Source organism: Harpegnathos saltator, unplaced genomic scaffold, assembly GCF_003227715.2.
Source record: "Harpegnathos saltator strain DR-91 unplaced genomic scaffold, Hsal_v8.6 scaffold255, whole genome shotgun sequence".
NCBI lineage: Eukaryota > Metazoa > Arthropoda > Insecta > Hymenoptera > Formicidae > Harpegnathos > Harpegnathos saltator.
Window position 1 is genome coordinate 1872345 of NW_020230045.1, and position 10724 is coordinate 1883068.

At 48.3% G+C, this 10724-nt stretch overlaps 1 protein-coding gene across 6 annotated transcripts; it reads left to right on the plus strand.

Annotated features, from left to right (window-relative positions):
• The first annotated feature begins 192 nt into the window (after window positions 1-192).
• Window positions 193-10712, plus strand: ROCK2 (Rho-associated, coiled-coil containing protein kinase 2). 6 transcript variants are annotated; one of them, XR_002163148.2, is made up of 13 exons: window positions 193-513; window positions 1578-1901; window positions 2019-2179; window positions 2279-2617; window positions 2719-3852; window positions 4195-4495; window positions 4582-4605; window positions 4873-5279; window positions 5495-6136; window positions 6223-6633; window positions 6824-7040; window positions 7136-7440; window positions 8228-8388. XR_002163148.2 is itself a non-coding variant. In XM_025299244.1 (13 exons), exons 2-13 carry the CDS (start codon window positions 1721-1723, stop codon window positions 8313-8315), a joined length of 4128 nt encoding a protein of 1375 aa, XP_025155029.1. In that variant the 5' UTR covers window positions 193-1247; window positions 1578-1720; the 3' UTR covers window positions 8316-10712. The 6 variants fall into 6 exon arrangements, 4 of the variants coding, with proteins under 4 accessions (XP_025155029.1, XP_019700974.1, XP_019700976.1 ...); XM_025299244.1 differs by having other exon boundaries at window positions 193-1247; window positions 7136-7358; window positions 8228-10712; XM_019845415.2 differs by having other exon boundaries at window positions 193-525; window positions 7136-7358; window positions 8228-10712.
• Window positions 10713-10724: the final 12 nt, after the last annotated feature.

Here is a 10724-nt window from a genome sequence, read left to right on the forward strand (position 1 = left end):
TCGCTCGAACGACCGAGGGATCGAAGCCGCGGAAGTGCCGTGCGCGCCGTGTCGTATCGTGTGTGCTCGTCGCACCCGTCGGCCGCGGAACAGGCCGACCACGTACACGTCGCCGAGGTCGGGATGCGACGTCGCCGCGAGTGAACGAACGCTCGGAGCGAGGGGACCTCGCCGATCGGATTTCTGTCGCGCGAACACGGCGCGCGTTACCAGAGGACTGAGGGCGCGAGAGAAGGACGGAGCGAACGAGAGCGGGCGAGCGAGAAAGAGCGAGATAGGAAAAGGACGAGATAGAGGAAGAGAAAGAGAAAGAGAGCGAGAGAGAGAGAGAGAGAGAGAGAAAGAGAGGCGGATTCTCGCGGCGGCTCTCGGAGCGGCTCGCGGACGACCGTTGTGAATTCCCCCAATGGCGCATGCACGGCTCAGCTGTGTGCGTCCTGTACGCACCGCGTAGTGATGCGCTTGCCAGGATCGCCGTCCGGGTGAGCACGCCAGTGCCGGGACGTCGTGCAGGTGAGAGCGTAGGTACGTGCGATCATTCGGCGGTGGTTATCGCGCACTCGGTCGCGCCGGGGGATGCGCGGAACATGGGTGGTGCACACCGCTACCTCGTTGGCAGCCTCGCTGACAGGCGTTCTCGGGTGCGAGCGTCCTGCGGAGTATCGCGCGTATCGCGTGAACTCCCCGTCGGCTGGCTTTCTCAGGGAGAGACCGAGCGCGTCGAAGTTCTCTCTGCGCTCCCGTGTGACGTCCACGACGTGTCAAGTCGCGGACGTAACCTCGCTCGCGCGACCACTCGCCTGCGCGAGAGGCTTCTCCGTCGACGAGAGAGACCCTCGGCATTTTTCCCCTCCGGGTGAGCGCAGTGCGACGGAGACGAGCCGTGTGGATACGATCCGACGATGCGTCAGCGACGCCCCTCGGGAAAGAGCTGACGTCTCGGCGGAGCGATCTGTCGCTTCGGGGACAACGGGCCCGTCTCGTGGCGCATCGCTCTTTGTTACACGCGCGAATCACTGTCACCTTGTAAATTACGCAGCTGAGTCATTGCCCGTTGAACACACGGCCGCACGTGCCCCGCGTACTTTCCCGCAGCGGTACATCCTTGTTACTTTTGGCTTCCGTTTCGTCACGAGTGCGGGCTCGGTTCTGGAGTCGGTTCTGTTTACGCAGATGTCTGCGCGATACGTTGCGCATCGTTAGGATAAATTCCGATATTAACCGCTGCAATTATTCGTCGAAATTCGGTACTATGATACTATCATAACATGTTCGGTGTTTCTTTCATATGCTATGTATTATGTAAGAACTGGAAATATTGCCAAGCTACAAACACACATATACGCACATACACACACATACACACACATGTACATGTCACCTGCTTCTACTTCTCTAACAAGATTTGTGAAATACTTTCATGCCATTAATATACTAGGAAAATACACAACGCATCCAGATATCCATTCTTTAGTTTTATTACTTTATGTAAAATTTAGAATTATATTACATGTGTATATAGCCTCGTTTGCTACCGGATTAATCTGTTATTGTACGTGCAACATTTGTCTGTCCAGGAAACATGGAGCGTCCACTCAGTGTCACAGTCATACATTGCTCGAATAAATACTACATTTAGCCCTTAGTTTGGATAGTCTTTGATGCAACAGAAGTAGTACATTGTCGTGTGGCATAGTAGTCCAAACTCCTACCAGGAGAGATGGATGTCGTGCGGGATGAGGATAGGTGGAGACGCCTACGGGCTCTGGAGGAGCGTATAAAGGATCCAAGAAGCGTCACGAATATCGACTGCTTGTTGGACACGGTTCAAGCCTTGGTGTCGGATTGCGATCACGCGAGTGTGAAACGCATGAAAAACATAGAAGCTTATATGAATAGATGTAAGTGCTCAATTTCTATATTTACTGCGAGTACAAGAGGTAACTCGTGTATTCAATGACTCGATGACGAGTCCGTCGTGTCCGTAGAGGACTGAGGCTTTGCTTGTGTGCTTACAGATGACTCCGTAGCTCAAGAGATATATAAAATGCGAATGCGCACGGACGATTTTACTCTGATAAAAGTAATCGGCCGTGGAGCATTCGGCGAAGTGCAGTTGGTCAGACACAAATCTACGCAGAAAGTATACGCCATGAAACTGCTTAGTAAATTCGAAATGGTGAGACCGCGTGCCTCTTATTGCCTCCTTCACCTCTCGTTCCTTGCAAATTTACACCCTTATACCGCGTCGTTGCTTATCCTTTCGTCGTTTATCCAGATCAAAAGGTCAGACTCCGCATTTTTTTGGGAAGAGAGGGATATAATGGCGCACGCCAATTCCCAGTGGATAGTACAGCTTCACTTCGCGTTCCAAGACCAGAAGTATCTCTACATGGTGATGGATTACATGCCAGGCGGTGACCTCGTGAACCTGATGTCGAACTATGACGTGCCAGAAAAATGGGCGAAATTTTACTGCGCCGAGGTGGTGCTCGCATTGGATGCGATACATCTGATGGGCTTCGTTCACAGGGACGTGAAACCGGACAACATGCTGCTCGACAAGCACGGTCACTTAAAACTCGCCGACTTCGGCACGTGTATGAGGATGGATGCTGTAAGTTTCATTCATGTTCCAAATCTTTTGCTCCAAATCTGCTACTGAACTTTTCTCGATTAAAGCTTTCCCATTGATAATATTGAGCCGTTTGTTCGCAGGACGGTTTGGTTCGGTCCGACACCGCGGTCGGCACACCCGATTACATCTCCCCGGAAGTCCTGCAGTCGCAAGGCGGTGAAGGAGTTTACGGTCGCGAATGCGACTGGTGGTCCGTGGGTGTCTTTCTGTATGAAATGCTGGTCGGCGACACACCGTTCTACGCCGACTCCTTAGTCGGCACATATTCGAAGATCATGGATCACAGGAACTCGCTGCACTTTCCTCAGGAAGTCGACATCTCGCACTCGGCGAAGAACTTGATATGCGGCTTCCTCACCGACAGAACGAAGCGTTTGGGCCGCAATGGCGTGGACGAGATTAAGAGCCATACGTTCTTCAAGAACGACCAGTGGACCTTCGACAACCTGAGAGAATGCGTGCCGCCGGTGGTGCCTGAACTGTCTGGCGACGACGATACAAGCAATTTCGATGACGTCGATAAGGAGGACGGGCCAGAGGAGAGTTTCCCGGTGCCCAAGGCCTTTTCCGGTAACCACCTGCCTTTCATCGGATTTACTTATTCCGGTGATTACCAGTTGATGGCTTCGCATGGCAAAGAGTCCGTCGACGGGCTGGAGAATCACGTGAACAACGGCACTACAGACGACGTGAAGATCTCGCAGCTGGAGAATCTGTTGGACCGCGAGAGACGGCAAGTGGAGACAATGGAGTCGCGGCAAAAGGTGCTGAATACGCAGTTGGATGCGATGACGCGTCGGGAAGCCGAGTTACGGGAGGAGATCGGCAGGGCGGACAAGGAACTGACATTGCTTAGACACAACTACAAGGAGGCGCAGCGCCGAGTGGAACACGAGACTGAGACGCGCAGAAAGGCGGAGTCGCTGCTCGTGGAGCTGAAGAAGAAGTTCGACGAGGAGCAGACGAGACGAGTGCGAGACGCCAGCAACTCGCAGCAGACGTCCGAGCGTGTGACCACGTTGGAGAAACAGCTCAAGGAGATGCAGTGCAAGCTGGAGAGAGAAACTGAAACGGCGACGCGACTGCGGAAGCAGACGACGGAAGTGACGGTCGCGCGTCAGGCCGCCGAGCAAATGGCGAGCGAGTTGCAAGTCGTGAGAGCTCAGCTGCAAGCACAGCGCGACAACTTGCAGCAGGAGGTTGCCGCTCTACAGGTATTGTTTAATTACTTGCGCGATTACAAGAACATAATAAGAACCGTGATCGCGGCAGTCTTTAACTCCACTTGCGTGTTTTACAATCACATATATTTCTTCTTGTATTAATATTTAATTAACTTGAAAAAAAATAAGACTGAGAAAATATAAAATATTACATATTATTTAAAAGAATAGTATGATTTAATTTATTAAGGGAACTTATGCAGAATATCACATATCGTTTATCCATTATTTTAGAAGAGTAATGTGACTTGAATTTATTCCTGAAGTAGAGAATACTTTAAACGCTATGATTTATGTATTACGTGATGTACATTTTTCTTTGGTTTATTTCAGGGCCAACTCTCCAAGGAACGCAGTTCCAGATCGCAAGCGTCGTCGCTGACGGCCGAGCTGGAGACGCGTCTCTCCGCCTTGCATCTTGAGCTAGAACGCAGTCATGAAAAAGAAGAGAAGGCGACTCTGGACAATAGGCAACTGAACGAAAGGGTTTCCGCGTTGGAGAAGGAAGCTGCTAGTTTGACCCTGGAGCTGAAAGCCGCACAAGCCAGGTACAATCAGGAAGTCGTGGCGCATCAGGAAACTGAACGATCGCGCATACTCTCCAAGGAAGAGGCCAATCTGGAGGTCGTCAAAGGTACTTACCGCAATTTCTATATGCAAATAATGACATTGTCTTTTTTTTTTTATAAAAGTACGTTTCACTTTGTTCACGCGACACAGGACAAAAGAACGGGATTTTCGAAGGTAACATATATGATTAGCAAACTCGCATTTTTTTTCCATCGGAATGCCTGTGAATCGCCTAATCTTCTTATTTATATAAATTGAGTTTTGTCTGTGTGCTAATCTGTTTGTCTCCTCTCGTTATTGCTGCACATTTATAATGGCTGCATATTTATTTGCGTACGTATACCTTTATGGTTTTCATCTCATCTAGAGTTACTAAAGTGTATCGTGCTCTTTCCGTTACATTGAGCTTTACTATCGATTTACTGCAAACAGCTCTACAAGTGAAACTGAACGAGGAGAAAAGTGGAAGACAACGCGCGGAATTGCTCGCACAGGAGAAGGAGCGCCAGACGTCGATGCTCTCCGTCGATTACAGACAGATACAGCAACGATTGCAGAAATTGGAGGGCGAGCACAGGCAGGAGATGGAGAAGGTCAAGGTACTGCAGGGCCAGGTTGAGCAGGAGCAGCAGAAGAGGAACGTCTTGCAAACCGAGCTGGGTCAACAAACATCCGAAGCGGGAAGACTTCGCGCTCGCGAGCAACAATTGGTCGGAGAGGTCGCTCAGTTGAGGGAGGCTAAACGACAAATAGAGGAGGAGTTGCATCACTTGAAAACGCAGAGGAACGTCGATCAGTTGCAGACGAAGGAACTGCAAGAGCAATTGGAAGCCGAAGCTTACTTCTCGGTGAGCGATCAGTGAAAGTCCAGCTTTATATAATGAATTTTTAGCTGCCCGCTAATGTAAAGCGAGGAATGTAAAATGTAAAATTTAACAGAGCTCTCTCAAAGTTGCATTACGGGAACTTAATGAGAATTTAGACTTTCAATCGACATGGCATGAAATATTATCTTGAACTAACCAGTCAGCTGAGATCCTGATTTTCCTATTTTTCTCTACAGACTCTTTACAAGACACAGACACAAGAGTTGCGCGAAGAGCTGGACGAGAAAGTGAGGCTGCAGCAGGAATTCGAGGAAGAACGTAGCTCCTTGGTCCATCAGTTGCAGCTGTCGCTGGCACGCGGTGACAGCGAAGCGCTAGCCAGATCCATAGCTGAGGAAACCGTGGCAGACTTGGAGAAGGAGAGAACTATGAAGGAATTAGAGTACAAAGACGGGGTCGCCAAACACCACCAGGAACTGAACGCGAAGGAGCAACTTATAAACAGGCTCAAGGAGAACGAGAGCGAGTTCAAGAAGTCGGTCGAGCAGACTCTGAAAGACAAGGAGGACCTGAGCAAGCGGTTGAAGGAACTACAGGAACAACTCGGCAAGGCGCAGTCCAACGCGGAAGAGATCGAGAAGCTCAGCAGCAAGCTGAAGACCGAGCAGGTGCTGAAGCAGCAGGCGGTCAATAAGTTAGCCGAGATCATGAACCGGAAGGATCTCTCGTCGAGTGGCAAGAACAAGAACAAGGCATCCGCCGCGGATCTGAGGAAGAAGGAGAAAGACTGCAGGCGGCTGCAGCAGGAGCTCACTCAGGAGAGGGAGAAGTACGGACAGCTGGCAGCTAAGTGGCAGAAGGATCTGCAGGATATACAGGTGAGCCAGTGCTGTTTCACTCGCGACTTTAGCGAGGATAACGCGTAACCTCGATCGGTCGAATAAATGCAATCCGTTCCTCTTAGGCGCAACTCGTGGAGGAGAATCAGGCGAAGCTAAGGCTGCAGATGGAACTGGACTCGAAGGACTCGGAGATAGAAACGCTGCAAATGAAAATCGCGTCGCTCAATTCGGAAACTGCCAGTGTCTCGTCGATCGAAAACGACGGGGAAGACTCGGTCTTATCCGAGCACGGTACGATGAGGCTGGAGGGCTGGTTAAATGTGCCAAACAAGCAGAATATTAAGCGGCACGGCTGGAAGAAGCAGTATGTCGTGGTCTCCTCTAAGAAAATAATCTTCTACAACAGCGAGAACGACAAGATGAACGCCGACCCGGTCCTGATATTAGACTTGAACAAAGTCTTCCACGTTAGATCCGTTACTCAGGGTGATGTTATCCGAGCCAATGCCAAAGATATACCCAGAATATTTCAGGTAGGCACGCGTCATGTCTTGCTCATAACGCTGATAAAACATTCTTTTATTACTTTGCGATTTTTCTTTTCACAAAATGTAAATTAGTTAACGCGTTCACAGTTGTCCGCGAAAATGAACCAACATCTAAAGATCTCACTCATTGTACATGTACGTACATGATAACAATCTACATTAATCTTATGTGCAGTTACTTTATGCCGGCGAGGGTGAAGCGAGGCGACCCGGCGACGAAGGGAACACAATGCCCGGAGTGGATTTGCCGCAGCTCACAGACAAACCCGGCACTCAGTCGCTAAAGGGCCACGAGTTTGTGTCAATATCGTATCACATGCCGACGACCTGCGAAGTCTGCTCGAAACAACTCTGGCACATGTTCCGGCCTTCGCCGGCCCTCGAATGCCGAAGTATGTGTTAATCTTGCGTCGAGTGAATTCCACCTGCCCATTTACGTTGACGTTTGAGATTCTTGTGATACACAAGTCAAATATCGTACACGCAGGGTGTCGCATCAAGGTTCACAAGGAACATTTGGATAAGAAGGAAGATGCCATAGCCCCCTGCAAATTGCACTACGACCCGAACAGCGCGCGCGAGTTGCTGTTGCTCGCGGCGAATCCCGAGGATCAGAAGTACTGGGTCTCGAGGCTGTCCAGACGTGTCCAGAAATGCGGTTACAAAGCAAACTCGCACGTGGACGGCACGGGACAACGAGTCTCGCCAAGGTAGCGTAGCCGTGCTGCTCGACGCGAGCGGGGACTAAGTAGCTCTCTTATTTTGTGGCGTCGCATGATTGGGTGTAGAGAGGTTAGACCCGTTTGATTTTTCTCTCAGTCCCCTTCTCCCTCTCTCTCTCTCTCTCTCTCTCTCTCTCTCTCTCTCTCTATATATATATCTCTCTCTCTCTCTCTCTCTCTCTCTCTCTCTCTCTCTCTCTCTTTTTCTCGTTTCCAGCACTTCCCGCTTTCAATGACTGTCGCGACTCGTTTATCTATAAAACCGAAGTCGACGGATATCGACGGCGCTTTGAGTTTTGTTCATATTACGCAAAATACATCGAGTATAGAAACTTGCGAGTTTTCTCTGTGCAGTGTAAAACAACGATACAATTTTTTATACAACATCAAAACGCGATCGTGGTTTCCGCTATCGACGTTGCAGTTAATCTGCAATACTAACTTATTTTTTATTATTTATAGCAGCGTCAAATTACATTGTAGCATCTGGAATTTTCTTACAACTTTACATCGACCTTATGCACATTTTTACCTTGACATATTGCACGATATCGTTTACTCGAGTGATTTATCAATGCAATAATCGAAATAAACTGATAAAGTGTGTCAGAGAGCAATGTGTCTGAAATGAAAAGAAGCATGTTTGTACGTAGACATTCCGTTGTGCGTAGAAACCGTAGCTTCCGGAGCTTATTTACAGAGATGAGTTACAGCCTGTACACATCTTTCAATTCGCACACTATCGTATTCTCTCGGCGCTTCACGGCTTCAAATCTGCGACGACTTCTCGAGCGCTTTCGTTTTATGATATATGTATCACTCGCGAGGCTTGTGTGACGATAGTTCATCCTTTCCAGGGAATCCACGAGGTCGACCTTAAAGCCATACTTGACGGTGCAGCAACGATCCGCGACGTTACCAGCGAACGCCAGTATGGGCAAGTGATCTTGGAAGATCCTACCGCTGGCCATTCGAAACTCTGGTTATGATCAGTTGCCCCGTTTGCCCTCGATAACAGCGAAGTCAGCGAGGACGCTGAGTCGATCGTTCTCCGTGGCCACGACTTCGCGATTTTCTCTTCGCGCCTTCCGGCGACCCAAGTAGACTGTTGATAATTTTTTTAGGTCGAGGATAGAGAGAGAGGGGGGGAGGGGGGGAGAAGGAGGACACAGCGATCGCGATCGATCGTCGCGATCGGCGTTACGTTTGCAGCTAAGAGTAAACTCAAATTTGAGAACTGCTGGAGAAAACAGGGTTACTACACGTATGCCGGATGATGAGAGGGTTAAGAGAGATGAGAGGGCATGCACGAGAAGGAGCAAGAAAGACAAGACGCCGTGCTCGGGATCCCTTCGCCCGCCATAGTCGTTTCCAGGACAATAACGTGAGTCACGGGGATACGCCGTGTTCCTCGGAATTGCCGGATCGTTTCATCGTGTGCGATGACACGGTGTAAAACTTCCCTTCGTATGGTGTTCGTGATATTATAGATATACATGTATTTGCGACAGGCTGTAAGAGCGTTCTCTTTTGAAAACGAAAAAAAAAGGATGGAATTATTGCAGTGATTTCCGCAGATTGGGACTGTATTTAACTTTGTACGCACATTTCTTACTGCCTTCGGATTAACGATTAATGAAATCGTGGAACTGTTTTTTAGCGTAAGGCGAAGATCACGTTTTTTCGATGCTTTAAAACCGAATTTTCGGAAGCTTATGAAGAGAGAGAGAGAGAGAGAGTATAGTATTTTGAAATTATTTTATATACAGATTGTTCTCTGAGAATGCGTGTGTGTCATTAGATGCGCGCCAGGAGTCTTGCTTTTCTAACGTAACTCTTGCGTCTTAGCGGTGGATTTTGATTAACAGTCGATAGTGTCGAGGTGTTCTCCTTTTTTCCGGCGCGGAAATTGAATTGCGAAGAGTGTAAATAACCGAGCCACGCGCGCCCGAGAGTCCAACAGCAGTGTTTTTATCGGATATGAGAGGCGAGTCGACTCCGCGGATCATTGCGAGAGAAGGAGACCGGTTGTACGATTGACTAGCATGCGACGTGTGCAAGGACTAAATATGCTAGTGCACAGCGGAATGAGTGCCGGCTTCATTTGTATAGTAGAGATAATAATTACGATTGTAAGTTAAGAATTTTTATTACGATGATACACGAGCTAACGACGTCCGCTGTATCCGACAAAGAAAGAAGGAGCGAGTAAAATAGAGACATAGGAAGGGAGAAAGAGAAAGAAAGAGAGAAGGAGAGAGAGATAGAGAGAGAGAGAGAGAGAGAGAGAGAGAGAGAACGAGGAAAAAGGAACTAAAAGACGAGAAAACGAACTAAAGAGAGAAGCAAACATAATCGAGAGACTTAGAAGTTTCGTCATGGTGCCATACGGCTTGGCGACAAGAGGAAACAAAACGGGAAAAAAAAGAAGCAAGAAACGATCGTAGAAACCATGTTAGCTATTATTAACGCGTCATCGCCGTCTGTGTTCTTTCCAAAATACCTCCACGAGGCATCGCGTTGTGTCGATACTCTCGTTGGAGCGAAGAGCCGGTCGCAGCGACAGCATCGTCAGCTAACTGCGGTTAACTGAATTCTCCTTCTCTATGGGGCCGGGCTTGTAGACTTGTTAAGGTAAAATGAATTTCAACACTGATCAAACAGCTGTTTTTTTCTACGGACAGAGTCTAATGGGAACTTATCTCTAATTTTGCGGCATTTAGAGAAAGAGACAGGTGAAAAATGTAGAAAGTTCCAATTTCTCTCTTTTCGAAGGTAGAAAGAGAAAGAGAGAGTTAATCGAGTCTCACTTAACTTTAATCAATGTCGATGAAGGAAAAAACGGCCTTTTTACTTAGATAGTAGCTAAGTTTAAAAGGAAATAGGAAATCTGTAGCTAGGACCAATTAAGAAAAGTTTGTCATACCTACATCCATCACGTTTAATTAAACTGTAGTTAACTAAATTCTCTCTTTCCATCTGTATTATAGCCCTCTGCCTAGATAAGGGACGGAGAATCGCTAATCGAAGTTGGCTAACTATACCTATCGATGTAATTGATCCCAAGAACTCAGTGAGACGTCCCTTAAAATGGTGCTCCCCCTGTCCCATCCATCCTTTTGGTTTGGCGAAGCGGCGAGAGCGAGCGAGGAGCTGCCGATGCTTCTTGCCGTCGATAATTGGAATAGTGAGAGAGAGAGAGAGAGAGAGAGAGGAAGGGAGAGAGACATATAAAGAGAGAAAGAGAGGTTCACATCGAAATAAAAAGGAACACCATCCGATATACTGCCCTGTGCCTTCTTCGCAGTTTCGGTCCTCTTTAAAGGCGAAACTGGAAGAAAACTAACAATAAAA